At 33.1% G+C, this 21,219-nt stretch overlaps 1 protein-coding gene across 1 annotated transcript in view; it reads right to left on the bottom strand.

Moving 5' to 3' along the window:
- Nucleotides 1-21,219, bottom strand: part of CSMD3 (CUB and Sushi multiple domains 3) — a 703,442-nt gene that overhangs the window by 240,321 nt on the left and 441,902 nt on the right. Inside the window, exon 23 of the mRNA XM_042785878.1 lies at nt 6,501-6,670. Within this exon, the coding sequence (XP_042641812.1) occupies nt 6,501-6,670 (170 nt within the window). The remainder of the gene's footprint in view (nt 1-6,500; nt 6,671-21,219) is intronic.

Genomic DNA, 21,219 nt, shown 5'->3' with positions numbered 1-21,219 from the left:
ATAGAAATTAATGGTATTGGTTCTGCTAACTTATTTAACTCCATAAAATTTTAGCAAGGGAATAGTATAAAGTGAATATATGAAATCTCTGCATTTTAGTGAAACTCTTTTTGAGATTTGTCATTGAAACATAAAAGACATATGGATATGAAGATCTGTGCATTTATAAAGAGAAGAAATAACATAAAATCAACATCTCAGAGCTAAGGCTGTCAACACCCTGTCAAATGTATCATTTATATCACATGCAAATAGGAGCACTAATATAAAGACAGAAAAGGGCCCATATGTTTGGTGGCTTGTTTTGTTTTGTTTGGTTTTTTTTTTTTTTTCTTACATTTATTACCTATTTCTCACTCATGTTTTCAGGATGATATTCCTAAAAGGATTATGATGGCAAGTGTGGACATTCTTAAGAAACAAGTTAGCAAAAAGACCCAAACATTACCTCCTTTCAAAGTCTTTGCATAAAAGCCCTTGAAAACTGAATGTATTTCAAAGCTGGCCCACAGGTGAGACAGCAAACAAATGCAGTAAAACTGAATCCTCCATATTTTGCAGGAACACAGAGTGCTGAGCCGAGCACAGGGGAAAGGGACCCTTGATGCCAGATCTTCTGTTTGGTTTACTGACACAGTGTTACCTGCCTGTTCCTGGACTGAGTGTTTTAGTAGAAGCAAAAAGAATCATTGCTTTATTACAGTATCAAAAACAATTCTTAAAGCCATCTTACTCCATAAAGTTGCAATTTCATCTGGCAGAGCAGCTCTCATACATACTGCCAAGCACATAATCTACTACAAAAGATAAAAAATAATCCCCACAAACAACTGATGTTCTCTCTCCATCTCAGTCCTTTTCATACTTGGTGTTCCTTTCTCTTTTGTTTTAGGTTCACTTATGGAATTTGCCTGTAGATTTTTTTTTGGGGTGGGGGTTTATTTTCTTTTAACATTAACAGAAAACTACTCATTAAGTAGTTCCACGTACAGGTACATTTTAATGTTGAAATCTACTGAAAATAAATAAAACAATCATATTATCTTTGTTCAAGATTCAAATTTAATAAAAGATGCCTTTCTCCCAGTAAATTAGAAAAGTATATTGAGAGATCTTTGACATAAAATAATACTTTCTACATTCAACTCATTTCAACACAAAGTGTTCACCACTAACAATGGACTATTCAGGCAAGTAGAAGAATGGCAACTCTGTTCCTTTCTGTGCAAAATTAAAGGGTTTGTTTAAAGCTATCAGAGACTACAGAGTTTACAAACCAAATTGATGGATAGAGATAAAAGCAGGGGAAAAAATCAGGTAGAAATGTTCTCATACTTTGGAAATCATGTATTCTTTTTCCCTGCTCCCATAGAGGCAATTTACTCTAAAAATTGTGTATTCTGGAAACATAACACACAAACTCAGTTATCAGTACAATTACAAAGGAACAATTGTTATACAGTTTCTGAGATTCATGCATTGTCATATAGTGACTATACAGATCTTAAATCCTTAATTCTTCATATGCCTTCATGAAATTTTCATTAGTATTAAAATAAGATGTGGCACTATCAAGAGCAGTTTATAGACCTACAGAAGAAAAAAAAAAAAAAAAAAAACAAAACAGACTCACATATATTTCTTATAGTTTCCAATAAAAAGCAACCATCCAAGCAAAAAACCCACATGCAACATTAAAGTAACCAGAGCACTTACATCAAAAAGATAAAAAGAGAATTGCATACTAAATGAAGCAAATAAAAAAAAAAAAAAACAAAACAAAACAAAACAAAACTCTATGTTCTGAAACCTCTGTACTATTCAAGTTCATAACTGATAAATGGGATCTCCTTCTGTGCCTGGGGAGTAACAATAAGGGCGGTGATTCATTTGTGTTAAATATGCTGCTTCCCTCTAATGCTGTATTCCCAGTCCAGCTGTTTCATTGTTTCAGTCATAGTGCTTGTCAGGTATATGTTTGATCCATGATCAATTAATTCATGTGGTAAGCAGTAGACTCCATGACTTGATTAAACAACATATCGAAAGTTTAGTAGAATATTCAGTCTATTTAGACTTTGAAAGGAATTTTATCTGCATACCTCTAGTAATCTAAAATATTAGCTGACAGAAAAAATAAAGGACATCATTAACTTCTTTATCAACATTTTAATCTATGAGTTCTGAAGAACAGAGATCCATTATCCATTTCTTAATCAAAGTCTGTAGCTAAAAAAATGACCTTTAATTATGAAAGATTATGGGTTCATTCATTTGTGTTTGGGGATAGGAAGTCCTGTCCGGAAGCTGTTGTTTAAGTATCTTGGTTTCCAAATGGTGAATTCCTTAGTCTCCCTAGTGTAAGAATGGATGATTTTTTTTTTTTTTAACTTAAGTTCCTTTCATTGCCAGTTTTCATTCCAGAAGACTTCACTATTCTTTACTTACCTCAGCTATTTCTTAGACTTTGATCAAAGCGTTATTCTTTACATACATTTAAAAACTAGTGATATATATTAGATAGGTTTACAGCATTTCTTGACTAGTGTTGATTCACTTAAAACTGAAGTATAACCCTAATGTCCTACTGTAGCCAAAAGCGTATTCTCCAGTCAGCAAAACACGCAAATTAGGCAGCATTTTATCTTTTTTTTTCATCTTAGTTGCCATTTCTACAAAAATAAAAGGAAGTTTTACAAATTTATTTTCAGAGGTGTTTTACTGGGATTAATGTAAAACACTCTAAGAGAATACAGGAAAAAAATGTGGATAACCAGGACTGCTTTCCTGATCTTTAAGATATTAATGATAAATACTAGGATTATTCCCAAATCAGTCACACACCAAATCTTCCAGTGATTCTCTTTCAGCTTCTGGAGATGAGAACTAATCAATAATAACAGGGATCAACATACAACTTCAGAACTGGTTCCATGAGAAAGTTTTGGAATATTTGACTGTTGCTTTGTATTTCCTGAAACTAAACTCCTTTATCAAATGAATACATGAAAAAAGAGTTTTATGGGATTAAGATAACTTGTAAGAACTTAATCTGAGAGATGAGGCAAGAAGAGACATGATGGGTTCCACGGATGTTATTAATTCCCACAATATTAAAGGTCGAGTGCCTCTGTCTTGCCACAATGAAACATAGGCTGAAAAAAGTGATAAACATAACAAATAATACTTGTACATTGGTTTTGGTTTGTTTTTTTTTTTTTTTTTAATAGATTGGGAGGAACTTCAGCTCATTATTATAAATCAAGACTTCTGACTTGAAAAACAAACACTAATTACTAGATATTACTTTCATCTAATACACACCTGCAAAACAGCAAATATTTCTGCCACTGACATTTACAGCTGAATGGTGGCCTCCCTCCATTTATAATTAATTTGACATTACTCTTAAATTTACATTAATGGAGTAGCAATATTATAGTAGAATTTTATTTTATAAGCCTCTGAGTTAAAATTTTCTATTTAAACATCTGTAGTGCACATGGTTGGAATGGCACTTGAGAAAATTTAAGTCCAAATATCTTTTCAAAAGTGTATGTCCATTAAATAATTAAGGAGAAAAAAAAAAAAGAAGCAAAAAAGTTTGTCTTGCTTTATATTGATATTTGCTTATATTTATATAAAAGTTTATGTTTATATAACTGTACAAAACTGTAGCTCCCTCCTACAGTGCTATGACTTTTACACTAAGACAATAGACTTGAAAAGTTTCAGCCTAACAAGTCTTGAGGGAAATGCAGCCATGTACTTTCATTGAATGGGCATAAAAAATGTGGATAGAAATATTAGGATAGTGATTTGGGTGGATAAGGATTCAAATTCAAATGTAAGACCTGACTTCAAATCTTATGCTAATGTTGGTTGATTTAAAGATTTTACCATAACATCACAAATTTTTCTCATTCATTAAGAAATTCTAAAACTGTTAAAATTATATACTTGTATGCATCATCACAATATTTTAACTGTAACTTGAATAACTGGAGAGTTTTGTTTGGGTTTTTTTTTTGTTATGCTACTTACATTTTAATAAATACTAAACATCTTTCACATTAAACCTTTATGTATTAATTGATGTAAAATTAAAAGGTATATACTTGGTTCTGAAGTAAGCAGTGAGGCCAAACTAAAATAAATGTATCTGTGAATGCTGGGTATCTAGTAGCCTTTGGTTTATTTTCTTTTGCTTGTGTTTTGTTTTAAGATCATAATATTTATTTCTAACTTAAAGTCTTTTTTTTTTTTTTTTTTCTTGCTGACTGATTTCATTTTACATTAGTTGTTTAGTTCTGCTTATGCCTTAAGTATAATTAAGCCCTTTTTGGAAGTGCCTATATGTGACAACTAATGACAAACATCCTAACCTAATACTCAAATGGCCAAATTTAGATGAAATAAAACCCAGTCTGAACTGTAGTTCTTTCTTAGTGTACTGGGTTTGAGTGACTGGTGGGATTTTTTTTGTAGCAGAGAAGGAGGCAACATCAGTGGCCCCTGTGAGAAGTTTCTGGAAGCTTTCCCAGCAACAAGTCAGCTCCACCTCTGCACCAAGGACAAGACAATCAGCTGCACCTCCACAATAATGTATTTAATAATGGACATAGTGAGGTGGACTTGGACTTGTGAGGAGTTGCGGCATCTGCATGAACACAAAGGTCAGTGGAGGAATGGAGGAAGCAAGGAGCGGGGAGGCATGCCAGAGCAGAGACCCCCCTGAATCCTGTGGTGAGATGGCAGTGCAGCCCCCCACTGCCACCCGTGAAGATCTACTGTGGAGCAGACACTGATTTATGGCATGTGAGGGGTCTCGCATGGATGACCAAGGTGCTGTGCTCGAAGAACAGTGGGATCTTGTGGGAAAAAGTAGCCCCACTGTTGTAGTTTGGCACTGGGAGGATTGCAGCATGCAGGGATGTCCCATGCTTGAGCAGCTCGGGAAGGGCTGCAGCCCATGGGAGAGACTCCAGTTGGAGAAAGTTGGTGTCCCATGCTGGAGCAGTGTTAAGGAAATGCTGAGGCTTGTGGGAGGGACTCAGGTTGGAGAGGGTTTATGGAGGACTGTCTCTTGTGAGAGGGGGACCACAATGGAGCAGGGGGAAGAAGTTCCAGAAGCTCCCCCAACCGAAGTTGGAAGAAGCAGCAACACCGACTGGACCCCCCATTCCCTGCCCCTGCACCACTGGGGGAGGAGGTAGAGATATCGGGAGCAGAGCTGAGCCCAGGAAGAAGGGAGGGGTGGGGGGAAGGTGTTCTCAAGATGTGACAATGCTTCTCACTGTCCTACTCTGTTAAGTGTTGTTGTTAGTGTCTGTAACAAATCTGTGGGGTTTTTTTTCTTCTCCTAACGAGTCTGCCTTTTGCCTGTGACCATAATGTGTGATTTGCCCCTCCCAGTCCTATCTCGAATCCCTAGCCTGGCTTATTTGTCCATTCTTATCACTGGGAGAGAAGGGAGGAGTGAGCAGCTGTGTATTGCTCAGTTGCCCTCTGAGCGCAAACCATGACACTAAGAAATGTATCTTTCCATAATCCTTCTCATTTTAACAGTTTCATGGCAGATTATGGCAGAAAAACTTTTTTTTTTTTTTTTTTTTTTTTAATTAAACATGATTGGCATGATACCTCTTGTTCCTTTGACTTCTGAGACACGAGTTTAATTAAATTAAGTAGTCTGGAAAAGTAGACAATTAGTTAATCCCTTTTCTGGATATTTTGTTGCATTTAGATGTTATGTGCTTGTCGTGGTTACACAGGACAATGCTAAAAGACACTCACCCTGATCATCACCAGCTTTAAATATGTAGCCGGCTAAGCAACATATGCATCTGGAAATGTGTATTTTGGGGAATATAAATGAACAAATCAAATTAAATGCTACTGAATTTATAGGGTAAAATTGCTCTATAAAACTCTGGAAGGTTTTATTGTCCTTCTTTTCCCTTTGTTATTTCTTTTTTTAATGCAAAAATTCTCTTCACATGTAATTGCTGTGATTAGCATTTTGCAGGAGATGTTCCATACCATACAACATGAGAGTCATTTAAAACACAAACCTCATGTACAAAATGTAGTATGTAGACAGTGTATTAAATTAAGCTTCTGGGTATAATATTTATTATGTTTAGATCACAGCTCAAAATATGATGATGCTGAGGAAGAAAACAGAATTTACAAAAGTAACTGATAAATATTTAACACTAAGAATAGACTACAAATTCACATTAAGGCAACATCTGGTTTACCGTTTCAATCTATTTTTTAGTTCTATGTAGTCAGAATGATGTATGTTTTAGAAACAGATTATGGAAACACCTCAGGTTGCCTAATTTTAAATTTTTTGGAAATGGAACTGGTTTTGATGCATATTTTCTAAGAGATGCTTAATATAAACTTACCTGATACTATCATGGATGGATAAACTTCAACAATATGAGGAACTACAAGTTTAGAAATAACAAATAAGTAACCTGATTACATACCTTAAGAACATCTCCTTGGGCTAAATGAAATGTTCTGGCAGAAATATTGATTCCTTTTCCTGCTTGTACCTGAATGCTATAAATACATTCATGGTTGTTTTCATAGTTAAGAGGATAATTTGGGGACAATAGGATTCCTTCATTATTTGTTGTGGAGGCTCCACATTCAGCTGCAATTAAAAGAAAATGTTATGGTATACTTTAATGTAAAACATAAATATTTTTAATAATGATGATAATGGGAATGTTAATGCAACCTAGTTTAATATTATTAGCATTTACTGATATCTACAATGTAATTCTAAATGTATGTTCATGCCAGTGATTGAAGGCTACAAGAATATTTCTAAATTACAATACTTTCATAAAAATATATTAAATAATATGGAGAGTTATAGTCATATTAAGGCATATTTCATAATTATAAATTTTTAAAGGATCTTTCTTGAATTTTGTTTTGAAGGAAATATACTTTTTTTACTTCTCCAACACAGAAATTCATATAGACTTGCAAATTATATGAAAGTGCTCTAGAAGTTTATATGTGTGTATATATATATATGTATATATAAATGGATGTGTATAAATAGATATACATGCAGATACACACGTTTTCACACTGTAAAAAACAACATGGTCATTTGTATAATTCACAGTAGAATAAAACTTATGTTATACAATACCAGCTAAACAATAGAAAAAAAGAAATCATTAATAAACAAGGAGATAAATAGTAATTCCCAGGGGAAAAGAAAAAAGGAAAGAAAATGGAATAAAATGAGTTTAAGATTAAGAATTAACAATATAAATAAGAAAGTGTTTCCAAGTAATACTGTTATTATTCCAAAAGATAAAGCTTGTAACTGAGGGCTTTGGTATTTAAGTTTAATCTCAACAAAAAAAAAAAAAAAAAAACAAAAAAAAACCATAAAAACTTCTGGCAATGCTACATTAGGTATTAATAGCTAGCTTTCATTTACTATCACAACTTCGATGACTTCTATAATTTTAATTAAGACATTTTTAGCATTGAGGTACCAGGTATTTTGATTTAACATTGACAAACTATTACAGTTCTTTCCTTTCCTTTTTATTTAATCTTGCTATGTGATCATTATAGTGCAAGGGCACTTCTCTTTTTAACAGATTTAGATTAATTGCAAATTTAACTGTAACACTATATTTTCTGGGTTTATGTTTGTTTTCAAGATCACTTCAATATTCTTGCCATTTATTTTACCCAGTCTCATGAGAATGCACTCCAGTTATTTTAACCTGGGAAATTTTATTGCACAAAACTATGTTGTACTTTGAATACTTTGAAAATATGTTCAATCTATGGTATCTATTTTAAGAACTATAATTGTTTACTAGCATTATTATAACTCCTTCATACTTGTTTGAATGAAATGAAAGATATTAAAATATATTTTTTGTATATGAAATTTGTACATTAAGTGACAAGAAAAGTTGATTATTCTTTATGTAGTTAAAATAAATATCATGCAGAAAGTCAAATCAGGCACAGATCAAAGCAGAAGAAATGCTTGATAACTATGTTTAATTCAATAGTGACACAGAACAAATACGCAAATAATTCAGGTGTCATCACTTTGTCTTAGAACAGTTGGATACACGTAATCTAGGCAGAAATGGAAAACCTTTTAATACACATGATCACGTCTATACTTTTATTTAATTCTTTAATAAATGGTTATTTGCTACTCTGAAGATGCATAGGTAAGTTTGAATTACAACATATGTAAGATGATTGTAATTTCAAGTTTGTGAAGCATCCTTTCCCATTCCAGACAGATAGAAAAGACAAAAGGCACGACGTAATTATGGTGTTAAGTTGATCCAACAACTCTGTTTTTGTCAGAACTGTAATTCAAAGCAATTTTTAAAAATATGAACACAGCAGTGAGCCAACTGTTAGGACATTTTTAACTAATATTTGAAAACCATGTTATGTTTTCTGTTCAAAAATCAGGAAATTATTCATGTTATAACATTTATCAATCTGATTGCACTTTTTTTAAGTTAGAGGGAGAATGTTGTGTTTCAAGTTGTGGATGCCCCATCATTGGAGGTGTTCAAGGCTAGATTAGATGGGGTTTTGAGCAACTTGATCTAGTGAAATATGTCCCTGCCCATGGCAGGGGGGTTGGAACTAGATGATCTTCAAAGCTCCCTTCCAACCCAAACCTTCTGTGATTCTATGTATGATCTCAACCTTTGTGTTGGCAGACAAGAAAGCAAGTTGAGTAACAGTGATCTTGAAAACCACAGTATAAAAGAATTTCTCTCATAGCATTCAATTATATCATTACAATTCCACACAAGCACACACTGCAACCTGTAACAGTAGCTTCTTTTGTACACTTCTCAGGGGAGTTCTCACAAAATCAACAGTTAGTTCCTGGCTCCTCTACTTGCCTTCTGTCAGTGCAAATTATGATTTAAAAAAAAACCAAACAAAACACAAAGCACCAAACACACACAAAAAACCCAGCAGTATAGTTCCAAATAAGTGCTGAATCAAACAAGGAATATATGGGATTGATACTGTAAGACTTTCCAAACTATATCGTAGACAGTTCTATCTGCCAGTCTTCACTTCTATCTATAAACATGAATGTTGCTTAAAACTACGTGGAACTTCAGGAAACCTATGGTTGCCTTGTATTCTTTGATGTTAATACTATAGCATAAATTTAAAAAGACCGTAATACTTCTATACGCAGCTAAATGGTGAGTAAAAAAGTGTCAGAGAAAAAAATATTAACTGAGCTCTTAAGTTTGAAATAAATATTAAATGTATGTAATTTGTTTCAAGTGTTTGGAAAATAATTTTAACAGATATTACAGAGAGTGACAGAAAAAAGAGACTGAAGAGGTAAACTGGGATAAAATTAAGGTAAAATGTGTAAAGAAGGAAATATAGAAGAGAGAAAAAAAGGGACAAAACACCATTTCAAAAGGAAAATCACAGAGGAACAGAAATATGTGACTATCCTTTAAAAACATAATTAGACAGTTATCAGAAATTACAAACATTTCTGCACTGCCTTAATATTTCATTTTAGTAACATTCCCTATTCAACAAAGATGAAATTCAGGTTGTTTTAGTGACACTCAAAAAAAAAAAATCCACTTATTTCAGATGAAACTTAGAACCTACCATACACAATTTGCTTGTAGGAAAAAAAAAAAAAAAAAAAAAAAAAAAAGGGAAAATATTCCAACATCCATCTATGTTTCCACAAAGACTTTATTTCAACCTTATATAAAGTACAAGGATGTAACACTAAGACTGAGGTTTATAAAAATACCTGTTTCTGGGCTTTAGCAGAGATATAGAATCATTTCAGTGTTAGAAAGGAGAATAAAAATTCAAAGAAAAATAATGAAATTAAAATACTGAAATAATGAACCATTTGTAAGAAATTACTGTTATGCTTTTGGTTATGAATGTGTGTTCATTGCACATTTCCATAATAAAACAGATGAATTGAAACTACTGTTTATTAGTGTATTTAAATTCTTTAGTAGTGTAAAATACCATTGTTATTGTAACTGAGGAATGAAATGCATCTGTTTGGGTAATTCAGCCATTTGAAACAATTCTCCATTAATACATTGTTGGTTTGTTTTTTTTTTTTATTTAAATATGCTCTATTAGGAGAATTTTGCAAGGTTTCTCACAATTCAGCTGATGAAATGCTCTCCACAATTATAAAAAAAAAAAAAATCTGACATGCTTCTACAGATTAAAATTCAGCCATTGTTTTCTTCAAGACAACCCCTTAGAATCAAAAGATAAGAGCTGCAAAAATAGGAGTTCTGTATTTTGAAAAGATGTTATTTCTTGGTTAGGAGACTAAGCACATTGCAACAGCTTGATGGGGTAAGTGAGTGGAAGAATTCTAAAAAGGATTTTATCTTTAACCAACAGTGGTAGCAGACTGCAAATCAATAGTTACTTCAGAAGTGTATCCAAATTCAATGGTCAACAAGCTGTTTCTTGTAAAATTGTTAATCTTCAGAAGTTCTACCTCTACAACTGATGGCAGATGTAAGCAAGAAAACAGACTATTGTCAACAAAGACAACAAAACAGAGGATAACAATTAAGTTGTGACTGAAGCATTCTTTCCCTAAATAACCTGAGTAATAAGATCATGAAAAGTTTTCCAGGTGTTTTTCATATCCTGTCAGAGTTAAGTACAGGAAACCCTATGCTGTTGAAGAAAATGAAAGGAACACTGTCTTCTTCAATCACTAAGAACAGTGGTTTCTACTTTTATTTTATATTTTTCCAAAAGACCAAATTTCATTATATAGTGCCCAAAATTAACTGCAATTTCTTATTATGTATCTGCAGTACATGTATCTACATCAGAGTTGATCTGAACATCAAAAGATTCATGTGGCTGTGTATTAAATTTACTTTCAATATACTTTGTACATAATTACATAATTTTTTTGGCTGTTATCTGACTGAATTGTTTTATGTTATAATGAAAGACACAATTGTCAGATTTGGGAAAGTCCTGTATTTAAGACCTACACATAATTTTACCACAAGTTGATGTTTCTAATAAAATAGCCAAATATGAAAGAAATCATTGTTAGAAATAATTATTTACATTACTACTACTATTTTTCATAATTAATAGTTCCATATGAGAAGAATGGGAAGGAGTCCCATATACTTTAAATAATATGCTCCTGTACTGCAATTGACCAAAGGAGGCTGGAGAAATAGCATGACAAATAAGCTTCTGCATTACTATTAACAAGGTAAAATACATTGACAAATATATATCCTATATGATGATAATAAAACAACTAATGTCCACAAGTTACCTTTAAACTAAATATAACATTGTCATAAAAAACCTATTCTTTGGGGAAAAAACTAAAAACAAAAAACAAAAAAACAAAACAAAACAAGCAAACAATAAAACCCACATAAAAAACAACTCCAAAACACAAAAACCCAAAACCAAACCAAAACACAAAATAACTTGAGAACTGTTGGAACTTACTGAAAATTTCCACACAGTGAACAGGAACAGTAAAAACTTTATGTAAAGTATTAAATAAGAAATGTTAAGAAAGTGCTTATCACATTATAATGCCATTATACTAACAGATGGTCATCCCTCAATATCTGTATTTTGTTTTGTTCAGGATATCCTATCCCTGAAGTAAAAATAACAGAAATACAACATATTCAAAAATGACAGGAGAAATATTTAAAGGAAAATTTACTTCTGACAAACAAAAGAAAGATTAGGATTAATTTGTTCTGAGAGGAATCGATGACATATTCACAAGTGAATATCACAGTTCTTAAACTGAGAATTCATGCTGCCAAAACTTTCCACATATAAAAGAAAACTCAATTAAAACTAGGAAAATGACACTCTTTCAAAGCCAAAATATTAAAAACAATCTTTTCCTTAAATTTTGTGCATGTACAGAAATGGATAAAGCTATGCAACATAACTCTAATGATAGTATGGAGTAAGATGTGCAGAGGGTAGCTAACGGGCCTCTTGCTAATTAAGGGATTTTGCAATTACTGCAGACATATCTGTGATAGAACCTTCACTTCATTGGTTACATAACTGTGCTCCAGTTCAACACTGAATTTATTTTTTCTCTCATATAATATTATCTTTAGACATTTCTATTTTTCACTGCTCAGGTATACCCTGAAAAGATCCTTAATTCAAGTTTGGCAAAGAAGCTGCACTGGTAAACAGGAAAAAATAAAAAAAAAAAAAACAACTATGTCTTTAGCAAAAATCTTTACCAGTAAAGATCCATATACAATATTATTTGAAGAGTATGCAATAAACATGACATAAATGAATGGATTTTACTGTAGATTTTTTATGTTTATTTGTCTACTTTTCACAATTGTAAGGGATATAGTTCTTTGGAAACCTGTATGATCAGAAAATCAGAGACTGTTTAGTACATACTGAGAAAAATGGACAGAAAATATTGTAAGGAGAAATATAAGTGGAAGTAGCATATAAGCACAAGAAAACAAGATTTTAAAGTCAGCATTTTCTGGCCAAGGATTAACAGACTGGAAAGAAATTGTATTGGTCTGAGAAAGCCACGGGAAAAGGCCCTAAACAGGTGAGAAACTATGAAGAGGCTAGATCTTTTTCTTTACATTGACATAGAAACAATTATGGGTTATAAACTCTGACATGATAGTTATAATGAAAAGTAATGCAGTATGACTGTTGAGTAGCCTTCAAAGGGAAGGAATAAAAAGAAGAAAAAGGAAAGAAAAAAGAAAATGAAGGAGGGCAAAGGAGAGTAAAAGCAATGGAAATCCTGGCATAAAAGAAATGACTTTCAGTACTTCACTAGAAATAGAAGTAATTCCAAGAAAGCAGTGTGTGTGCTGAATATGAACATTACATTTGGTAATTATTTGACTAAAGCATGAAAAGAAAGCATGAAACTAAGGAATGACAGTATTCTTAAAGATCTTTAATCATCTTCATTCCATTACTGGTTATAAGAAGAGTTTCATTTTATCTATTTCATTATTTTCCCTTTAAAACAACAATAATTTTTCTTGTTCCTTCTTGTCTATAACAGTTACAGGGAAACTGAAAACTGCTTCTTGTAAGCTAACTATGGTACTGAAAATTGTAAAGAGCATTAGGGCAAGACATCTGAATTCTGAATGCATCAGAACCAGTTCAGAGGCACTACAACCTTATGAAAACAACTGAACTGCATAGTCACAAACTTAAGATGATACCTGTGCTCTGTACTACAAGCTACAGACATGCCCCTAATATATTGTTGGAAATATTGTTTACTTAGGACTATCTAGAGCTTAGGTTTTTCTTCTAAAAAAGCCCTAAATGTGAGCAAGTATTCATACTTAAAGTATTTTTTAAAGACTCTATTATTCAGAATCCCCAAAAAATTTTTTCATTGTCCATACTGAAGTTCAAAGCAAGCAATTAAAAGTTTTTTGGTTTTGTTTTTTTTTTTTTTTTAATCATTAGATATATTGATTTAACAGATCGTACTGGACTTGGCTGGGATGTAGTTAATTTATAGTAGTCTATATAGTGTGTATTTTAGGTTTGTGACCTAAACAGTGTTGACAATACACCACCAATGTTTTAGCTACTGCTGAACAGTGCTTGCCCAGCATCAACATCACCTCTTTCTCATGCTGCCCTTCAGTGAGTAGGCAAGAGTCTAGGAGGGGACTCAGCTGTGACAGGTGACCTGAATTGACCAAAGAGGTATTTCATGTCATGTGGTGTCATGCTCAGCAATAAGACTGGGGGGAGTTTTTTCAAAGTAGTAGTTGCCTGGGGATAGTCTGGGCATCAGTCTGCTGGTGGTGAGTGACTGCAGTGACTGCTTTTGCATCACCTTTTTTTTTTTTTTTTTTCCCATCACTTATTAAACTGTCTTTATTTTGACCCACAAGTTTATATTGAGGTTTTTTTATTGTTTTGTTTTGTTTTCCTTGCCTTTGACCTTCCTATTGTCTCCATCATCCTGCTCAAGGGAGCAAGCAAGCGTAAGGGTTGGGTACTCATATGCCAGCTGGGGTCAACACATCACATAGATTAAATCCTGTAATATCCAGACTATTTCAAAGTCATTTCATAGATAATGCAGATTATTAAATATGCAGCACTAAACAAAACATTCTCAAAAAAAAAAACAGTCTAGTCCACATTTTCCTGCTATTATTTTTCTTTTCTTTCTTTTATTTTCTCCTATAACACACCCTTCTGAATGCTCTTGAAAAATTGGGGAATTTGCCTGAATAAACAGGAGGAAATCTCAATAAACTAAATGTAAAGTTTTCTAGTTAGTCATCAACTGCACAGAAAGATGTAAGGACTAACAATAGATCAAAAACTTAGAATAGCTCACAAGTATGGCTGACTTCCTCATAATAACATAAGATCAATATATATAAATGTGCATATTCTCTGTGTCTCTTCTGTTTGATAGTGGCAAGGCCACAGATTTGAATAATGTATTGAGCTTTAGGAAGTTCATTTCAAAGGAAAGGCAAATGGATAAGTAGACAAATCCCAGAGGCAAGAGGCAAGAATGACCACAAATCTGAAGACTGACAATAGATATGTTTTGATACAAAACAAGGCAACAGTCTTCAACATGTGGAAGCAGCTAAAGAGAGAAGCTGAAAGACTCATCACATTAAATATACTTGATTTCAAGTTACCTCTTCCCTCAAGAATAAAATCTCCCCCTCTCCCCATTTTTAGTTATTTGCTTAAAAAAACATTAAGTTTCACAGGATAAAGTATTTGATATTACTGCTTGCTAATCATGAGAGCGTATATTTAAATAAACAGAAATTTTTTTCAGAATTGAATTATGATGTGATCAGTTTCTCAATTGTTGTTATGATTTTTTACAATATTATTAATTACAAGTCTCTAGATATATTGAAAAGGATTGTTCATATAGATATCAAAATACCAGCCAACAAAAGCCAAACCAAATCAAAACAAAACAATGACAGTATGTACGTTGTTAGTTAAATAAAACTACCATACATACGCTGGAAACATAAATGGTACAATTCACAAGTGACTACAGATATCTACCCCAAAATGAGCTGAATCATCTAGTAGTCTCTTAACTATACTGAGATAAATTCAGGATATTAGGAATTCTGTACAGATGTGTGAACAAGACATACACATGTATTTGTGTGAACATCTACCAATCAATTAGCTAATGAATGGGAATATTTGTAATCATCATGTTCATCAGGATTTACAAATAGTAGTATTAGTTCTGTAACAGTTTATCAACTTTGAAGCTAATAATCATTTAATATAACCATTTAAATAAACAGAAATATGCAAAATACATCTGCATTTGTAGAAAAAGCTTGTTATAAAAATGGTTTAAGCACATGAACAAACCCTATAGAATTCAGATAATGTCATCATTTGAGCAGTTCAGCCTAAAAATATAGTAAAAAATATTTGTTTGCTATTTGTATATTACTTTTTCATTTATTCTTAATTTCAAAATGTCATTTATTAAGGCTTAATTTCAAATTCAGTTTTGAAAAATAATATATTCATAAATTGAATAATAATAATTAATACATATCATTTGTTTATCCCGCTTTTGAGTAAGCAGAGGAAAACCAGCTTCTGATTCCCTTGCAAATTATTTAGTTTATTATTTATTATGATTGACTACACTATTGCAGGACTCAGCATATTGGCCTTCTTAGTATGCAAAAAGGGATAAATGTTCTGGCAAGAATTCTGAATAATCTTGTTATCCACCTACATTTACGACTGCTTTTTAAATATCTTTATATCATCATATCAATCATTATCATTATTTCGTTCGTATATTATTTATATTATATATTTCCAGAATTTAATTAATGTTGAAGGGAACACTATTTATAACGGTTTTACTCTTTTAAAGTATTATTTTCTTGCATTAATGGAAAAGAGAATTTAATCTCTTCAACTAGTTTACTTTTGTAATTTATTATAGGAAAACACTTCCATCATCTCCCTTCTTATATTAAAAAGTGTGTAAGTTCATTATCTTTCTTCCTAGCCCTTCTCTGAATTCCTACTAGCTCTACAGTATTTTTATGGAGATAGATTTGGAAATATTTCTGGTGAAACTACATGTTACCACAAGCAGTCTCTCTTCCCAGTCTTCCATATGAATTACCATATAATCTTTATTTTGTTTTCAGTGATTTTTAAATCAATTCCTTAAGTTAATGCCATTAATTTAGAGTTGTTGAGAAGTATAACTGCAACAAGTTGTCTTTTTTTTTATTATTTTTTTTTCATCGTATTTATCAACCTTACATTTATTTTATCATACAGTTTATCTGTTGATTCATCTAGCTTATTACATCTCTCAGGTTCTTCAACGTTTTCTTCTGGTTGTGACTATTCTAATTAACAGCTGTCATAAAGTTCATTTTCAGATCAGTAATGAACATATTAAAGCAAGATACAAAATTTGAAATGTTAATTTATTTATATGACCAACTTTTGCAAGCATGCTCTTCATTTTGTTAACATACTTTTTCTTCCTACAGTTTTTTTTTATCTAATAAATGTATAGAATCTCACATAAAAGTTTCTTAAGTTTTATTGAAAAATTTAGCAAGTTCTTTATCCATTAGTTCTCTGTAATTGTAAGGAAAAAATCTAAATTTTTATTTCTCTTCACAGAACCTAGACCATTGGTTGAATGCTGACATGAAATTCTGACCCATAAAGAAGACTGTTTTAACTGATGGGCTAACCCTTCGCTATGTCTGCCTGGCGTAAAAGAGGGTCATGAGAAGAGTGATAATTTACCCAGAGTTTTGGCCAGTTAAAAATGTCTCAGGTATGTACATGTGATGTTCTTCCAATATACAGACGAATATAGAGAAGACCACAATCTGTTCTTTCCTCAGTTTGAAAAGAAAATAAAACCATACTGGGAAAAAGACAGAGAGTAATAACACAAAATGAGATTTTTCAAATGTGGACAGTATTGTTAATAGTTTGGACATTTAGTTGGCCATTATTATATGTATGTCATAATGATGAAATAGGTATAAAAGCTAGTTTCAGAAGTATAAACAGCATTGGGTTTTTTTGTCTGTACTTGAAGATATTCCAGAAAGAATAATTATTAACTCTTAAACATTCTCAATCTACTGGAAATCTAGTGTAGGTATGCATTTCCAAGAATCTCTGTACCATGTCAAGCAGCCCTATCTCACATTTGACGAATGCGCCTTCTGTTGCTGGTCTTGTTCTTTTGATTCAGTATGTGGCACTAGAAATACAGCAAAGACGGTAGGTCATTCTGTAATGTCTCACTGAGAATCTGAAATGGCTACTTCATAAACTAGGTGTATTGCCACAGCTAACGTATTGTTGTTTATTTTATGTCTATAAATTAAAGGTTACAACACATTTAAAACACCTTTGTATTAAACTTCTGGTAAAATCTCTTAAATTTAATTATAAAACAAATAAATAAGCTATGAAAAATAAAATAAAATAGCATATATGTATAAACAAAATAGAGAATGAATACATAAATCTATAAACATGTATTACCAAAATTAGGATTATTTTACTTAACTGTATGGCAAATTTCAAGCAACATAAGGGATCTGATAATCCAAATCACACTGAATTTTAAACATTGGAAACAATAAAAATAGTGTAAAATACTGTTAATCTATTAAATTCAGTCTCTTCCTACGTAAGGAATTTTCACAATGTATGTTTCACTTGATTCTTAAAATGTTGAATTTAGTCAAGTTTAGGATCAATAGTAGTCCAAAACATTGTAAAGTCCATTTGCAAGCATTAAATGACATATGAACACCACCAGAAAAATTCATTCTTATTGGTCCTAACCTCTATACTTCTCAGACTCTTAAAAATCATGTTGATGAAGCACTTCGGTCGCATTACTTGTGTCTATGCTATTAAATGCATCCACTCCTGGAAGAGATCCCTGGCTCATAGACTAAATGGTGAAGTATGGTGGCCATCTATACTGATGATAGCTCAGTCTGTCTAGAGAAGCCCAAGCATGTCTATAACAAATATTACATGGTTTTGGGTGTTCTCTAGTTTCTGTGGTGTCCCTGTGGTCCAAAAGTGTAACTATATTTTCTTCTGTGGTCAGAATATCCAAAATATTATTTAAGAACAGTGCTACATCCAGAATACTAGTGATTTTTTGTTGCACAAAGTTACACAAATGTGCAATATGACATGAAAGTTGGCATGATGGTGTGACAGTGATTGAGGGTACAAAACAGGCTTTGAATATATATGTCAACAAAAACGCTGTTAGGAGGTCTCCACTGGCAAACAAGATGAAGACTAGTGCAGCCTTACCTATATCACCTATTAGAACAGTATTCTGTAGTGAACTATCATTATATCCATAAGGTTTTGTTTCAAAGAAAACAAAATGGTTCACACAGGAAGACACCACAGCCGAGTTAAAAAATATGAAACCCTGATGTCAGTCCAGGTTGCTCAGGGATTTAACCAGCTGGATCTTGAGAATCTCCAAGGATGGAGAAGTGCACAACCTCTTTGGGCAGTATGTTCCACTATTCAATATTTTCATTCTGAAAATGTTTTGCTTATTTCCACTCTGAAACTCTCTTATTTCAATTTATGCCTTTTCCTTTCATCATAAACCACTGTGAAGATCCTTGTTCCATCCTCTTAATGATCTCCTGACATCTATTGAAAACTACTGTTAAATTATAGAATCACAGAATCATAGAATGGGTTGGGTTGGAAGGGACCTGAAAGGTCATCTAGTTCCAAGCCCCCTACCACAGGCATGAACACCTCCCACTAGATCAGGTTACTCAAAGTCCCATCCAATCTGGCCTTGAACACTTCCAGGGAGGGGGCAGCCACAACTTCTCGGGGAAATTTGTTCCAGTGTCTCACCACCCTCACAAGAAAATAATTTTATCCTCATATCTAATCTAAATCTACTCTCAGTTTAAAACCATTACATCTCATCCTCTCACTACACTCCCTGATTAAAAGTCCCTCCTCATCTTTCCTGTAGGTCCCCTTTAAGTACGGGAAGACTGCTACAAGGTATGCTCAGAGCATTTTCTTCTCCAGGATGAACAACCACAACTGTCTCAGCCTGTCCTCATGAGGGAGGTGCTCCAGTCCCATGATCATCTTTTTGGCCCTCCTCTGGACCTGCTCAAGCAGGTCCATGTCCTCCTTATGTTGGGGGCCACAGAACTGGACACAGCACTCCAGGTGGGATCTCAGAAGAGTGGAGTAGAGGAGAAGCACCTCCCTTGCGCTCAGCCTTGTTGAACTTCATGAGGTTTGCACAGGCCCATCTCTCAAGCCTGTCAAGGTCCCTCTGGATGGCACCCCTTCACTCTAGTGTGTCGACTGCGCCACACAGCTTGATGTCATCAGTAAACTTGCTGAGGGTGCACTCAATCCCACTGTCCATGTCACTGACAAAGATGTTAAACAACACTGGTTCCAATACCAACCCCTAAGGAACGCCACTCATCACTGGTCTTCATTCCAACAAGCCATTGACCACAACTATTTGAGTGGAACCATCCAGTCAATTCCTTGTCCACTGAGTGATCCATCCATCCATCAGATCAATGTCTCTCCAATTTAGAGACAAGGATGTCATGTGCGACATTGTCAAATGCTCTGTATAAGTCCAGGTAGATGATGTCAGTTGCTTCTCCCTTATCCACTAATGTCGTAACACTGTTGTAGGAGGTCACCAAATTTGTCAGGCATGATTTGCTTTTAGTGAAGCCATGCTGTCTTCTTGAGAAGCTGTCTCTTCTTCAGGTTGAAAAGACACGTTTCTCTCACCATTCACCACTGGATCAGTGCTCCACCTTCCAGCCATCTTGGTAGTCCACCACAAACCTGTTCCAGTTTATCTGTGTCCTTCTTGTAGTGTATTGACAAGCTAAACATAAATACTATGAACACTGGTTCCCAATTGAGGTTGAGTCTATGTGGAAGTGTGTATATCATAAGCATTATAGCCTGTGAATCACTAGCATAAAATGCCAAACATAAGCAACAGTAATAATGTAAATTTCTGAATCCAATAAAAGTGGTCAACAGGAATTTCTACTCTCCAGTTGTTTGAATTTAATTATTATGTCATATCAATTAATCACAAAATTGACAATATTTATGGAGGGAAAATGGCTGATTAAGTCATTATAGTGGAATCTATCTTTTATTTTCAAATATAAGATAATGCATTGACTGGAAAATAATTTACTCTTTTTGTTCCAGCTTTTCTCTTTCACCCCTCTCCCCCCCAAACACACAAACGTAAATATTATTTTTTATGTCATGAAGACTAAATAACAATTTTTTAAATTTTTGCTTCAAGGCAAGTACTTCTTTACTGATAATTTACCAATTAATTTTCAGTATACAAACAGTTCCAGAAATTTATCACTAAGATTTAACCTGCTTTTCACATCTGTGCATACATTCATTATTATTGTTATGGTTAAAAATTCATCAGCCCCAACACAAAAATAATTCATTCATTACACTGACTCATCTTCTAAACCATCTCTTCTCTAGATACATACGTAAATGTTGCTTATGCATATGCCAAAATCAGAACTTTTGATATGCCAATGTAAGCATAGGAATAGTTTGGAAATGAATATTACGATACAGAAACTAACACTGGATAAGAGCAAGCACATAATCAATAGTTATTATACAATCAGATTCTGGAAGAAACTTATGTTTTACTATCATACAATTTAGTACAAAAATATATTTCAGATGCACACTGATACAGATATTTTCATATATAAACCTTTCCATATATCATATATTCTTAAATAAATTTAAAAAATACAGACACTTAAGCAACTATCCTACTTTTTAGAGACTTTGTTGTTTTAACAGTTCTCCATAAAACTGAAAATCAAGGCATTTAAGAATAATTCAGCTCAGACATTAACCTTTAAAAGTTAAGTTTTTAGTCAAAGCTACATATGTAAGCTATCTCTACAGTGACTGTGACTGATAGGATCAGAAGGTGTTTCCTCTCAGTTATCTTAGCTATCGTTTCAAAACCAGAACAACTGGTCTGAGGATGTTCTGAGA

This window comes from Tyto alba, unplaced genomic scaffold, assembly GCF_018691265.1.
Source record: "Tyto alba isolate M040663 unplaced genomic scaffold, T.alba_DEE_v4.0 Super-Scaffold_9, whole genome shotgun sequence".
NCBI classification, from domain to species: Eukaryota; Metazoa; Chordata; class Aves; order Strigiformes; family Tytonidae; genus Tyto; species Tyto alba.
This window is presented reverse-complemented; position numbering and strand designations above follow the sequence as displayed.